Genomic DNA, 3489 nt, shown 5'->3' on the forward strand with positions numbered 1-3489 from the left:
TTTAAAAAATCGGCGGTACATACGGCGTTCTAGCAAACCGCCTAAAAATACCGGGCTCTAAATACTAGTCTACTTACCGAAATTCGGTATAACCGGTTCAACCGGCCGGTACGTACCGGTTTTTAAAACATTTCTAGGAACATCATCAATGAAGAAACCCGCTATGGTAATCAAAGGTGCGTAATAAACAAGAACGAAGAAAGCAAACAATATGGCTAACACCCATTATTATTAATGATCAAGAAATCTGACTCAAAAACTTGATACAATATCCCATACCCTAAACACGGTATATATAGACTAACCTAAACGCGTTAGAATATATTTAGGACAGAATAAAATCAACACAATAATTATTTCCATCTAAACCTAAAATAGATTATTCCATAAAATAACTATCCATAGATAACCCGATTACTTGCACGTCAAGTTAACCAGTTTCTTGTATCCCAAGTCGCTCCACGCATAGCCACAAGTCGACTCGGTAATTCCCAACAATCACCCCCCTGAATTTCTGAGTCGTACAAGGGAGATCTTCCAACTTTAACAAGGCTTGCATCTCCTTGAATTTAATCCGCGCGAGAGCATCTAAAAACCGTATTTTCTCGATTCGTGCTTCCGCGGCGAACACTTTGTCATAGTCAATCCCGGGTTGTTGCACGCATCCTTTCACCACAAGCGTCGCCTTGTGTTTGTTTATCGGATTTCGTTTTACTTTAAATACCCGTTTCAAACCGATTGGTTTAACTCCATTTGGTAACCTCGATAAACTCCGCGTTTTCTTTTTCTCGATTGAATCGATCTCGGCCCGCATCGCTTTCATCCACTCGGGTTTCGATTTCACTTCATTAAAACTACTCAATTCATCATTCAATAACACTAGTAGTTGTTCGAGTTCTTCGTTAGAATTTACCTTACTGCAGTTTGTGACGGGGTTTGTGCTGATAGCGACACTTTCATTGCTGTTACTGCATTTAGCGACAGTTTGGTCGTTGTTGTTGCTGTTTGCGACAGCAGTGCTGCTGATTGTAATAAGGCTGTAGTTGTTGCTGTTTTTAGCGTCAATTTCGTCGTCGCTATTGCTGCAGTTTGTTTCAGAACCGTCGCTATTGCTGCTGTAAGTTTGGGTTGGGTTCGGTTTCACTAGTCTAGACCCGGAATTTATTGGCCCGAAAGTACCGGAGAACATACCTGGTAATTTTGCTTGTAAACAAGTTGGGTTCCCAATATTTAGTCGGATTTTATAAATCATCTTGGAGTTCCTCGTGGCCTTCATTAGTAACCTTCCACTACTATCATGCATCGTTAAGTAGTTACTCCTCATCCGAATATCACAACCCGACTCGGTTTCTTAACCCAAACTAATCACATTACATTGCAAACCTGGAATATAATAAATATCGGTCATCAATTTATGCTCTCCACTTTTACCTTTAAAAACAATCGAACCCTTCCCTTTGATCGGCACACACGAACCATCCCCGAACCTTACTCGTCCGTCTATTTGTTCGTTTAGTTCCACAAAATATTCACGGTTTCCGTCATATGGTTACTCGCACCATTATCTAAGTGCCACATGTCGGTCTCGCCCGAATCGGTACGTACTTCGTCGGAATTACTTTATCTTCGTTAAGGTATACGGTTTCCCGAACACCTTCCATCATGAAAAACGAAGTATCTAAACCATTTGTTTCATTTTCTTATGTTCGGTTTAGATTTACTTCATCTTTCCGAAATCGGTCTGGGCACCTCGAAACAAAGTGCCCAAATTCATCGCACCTGTAGCATTTAATATGTGACAAATCTCGTTCCATACCTTTTCCTTTCTTATCATCTAGACCGCGTCCCCGTCCTCTTGAAGCATAGGATCCTCGACCTCGACCCCTGCTAACAGGTTCAGATTTAGTGAACATTAACCGACTTTGACTGCTCTCGGTTTGAAGATTTTCTTCTTTTATCCTCTCTTCATAGGCTTTTAATCGACCCACCACATCATCAAACCCAACAGTCTTTAAATCTAAAACTTGTTCGAGTGATGCTACTATATGAATAAAACGTCTCGAAATACTAGTAAGGAATTTTTTTACCATTTTTTCTTTCGAGAATATCTCTCTGAGCGTGGCGGCTTTTGACGAGTAACTCGATAACGTGGCTGCATACTCATCAATCGTCCCTGTTTCATTCATCTTCAACCCATCGAACTCTGACGTTAGGGTTTGGAGCTTCGCCTCCTTCACCCGTTCTGCACCTAGATGTCGGGTCTTTAACGCTTCCCACATCTCTTTCGCCGTGCGCAGATTACCCACTTGTAAAATCTGTGCTTCAGGGATCGATTGAAAAATCAAAGCGATTGCAATATTGTTTAGTTTTGCATCGCCGTTACCCGGATCAATCGTGTCCCACACGCCATGCACATTCATCAGCACGCGCATATGCATAGCCCAAACCGTGTAATTCGTTGTTATTAGTTTCGGACACTGAACGAACCTGTGTTCGTTTCTTTGGCTGGTTGTCAATCTCCCATCTTTAAACGTTGCCTTTTTCTTTTTTTTTCAAGCAACAATGAATGAAAATACTTCTCTTTTTTTCAACTTTACGTGGAGGTGGGGTCCAACAGAAGAATTCCAATTTCTTTGCACTCTTGAATTCACCGTCACAATTCCTCCTGTTTGCAACAAGATTCTGAAACAACAGAAGAACACAATCGCCGGTTTTAATTTCTCCACAACGATCACGACTTTGATCAACTGTGCTTTATCACCGGAAAGGAGCTTTACCGCTCTGATACCAATTATGGTAATCAAAGGTGCGTAATGAACAAGAACGAAGAAAGCAAACAATATGGCTAACACCCAATATTATTAATGATCAAGAAATCTGACTCAAAAACTTGATACAATATCCTATACCCTAAACACGGTATATATAGACTAACCTAAACGCGTTAGAATATATTTAGGCTAGAATAAAATCAACACAATAATTATTTCCATCTAAACCTAAAATAGATTATTCCATAAAATAACTATCCATAGATAACCCGATTACTTGCACACCAAGTTAACCGGTTTCTTGTATCCCAAGTCGCTCCACGCATAGCCATAAGTCGACTCGGTAATTTCCAACAACCCGCCACTGTAAAAAAGTTCCTTAAGTCAGGTTTTAAACTTTAGACCTTGACATGTGGTATGATGGTATATGTATTTTTAAAAGAAACCATATCATACATATTTTATGTATTATAGGTATATAATCATTTTCATTGAAAATGTCACTTGAATCAAAATACAAGTGTGAATATAGAGCTAGGCTATTTAGTAGAGACATATGTCTTTTAAAAGGAGGTCTCAGATTCAAACTTGGGCAAGAGCGTGTAATATTATTGGTATAGAGGAATAGAAATTTGTTTAAAAAAGAATCAAAATATAAGTCAGATTCACAAAGACAGTCAACGATCGATGAAAGATTCACATTCCATGTAATATTATT

At 39.4% G+C, this 3489-nt stretch overlaps 1 protein-coding gene across 1 annotated transcript; it reads right to left on the reverse strand.

The window, feature by feature from the left end:
• Nucleotides 1-1700: 1700 nt before the first annotated feature.
• LOC143625377 (uncharacterized) lies at nucleotides 1701-2432 on the reverse strand. Its single transcript, XM_077095714.1, has one exon. It carries the CDS (start codon nucleotides 2430-2432, stop codon nucleotides 1701-1703), a length of 732 nt encoding a protein of 243 aa, XP_076951829.1.
• Nucleotides 2433-3489: the final 1057 nt, after the last annotated feature.

The sequence above is a fragment of the Bidens hawaiensis genome, unplaced genomic scaffold (genome assembly GCF_021521415.1).
Source record: "Bidens hawaiensis isolate Kalapana, Puna unplaced genomic scaffold, B.hawaiensis_p1.1 tig00004105_1, whole genome shotgun sequence".
NCBI classification, from domain to species: domain Eukaryota; kingdom Viridiplantae; phylum Streptophyta; class Magnoliopsida; order Asterales; family Asteraceae; genus Bidens; species Bidens hawaiensis.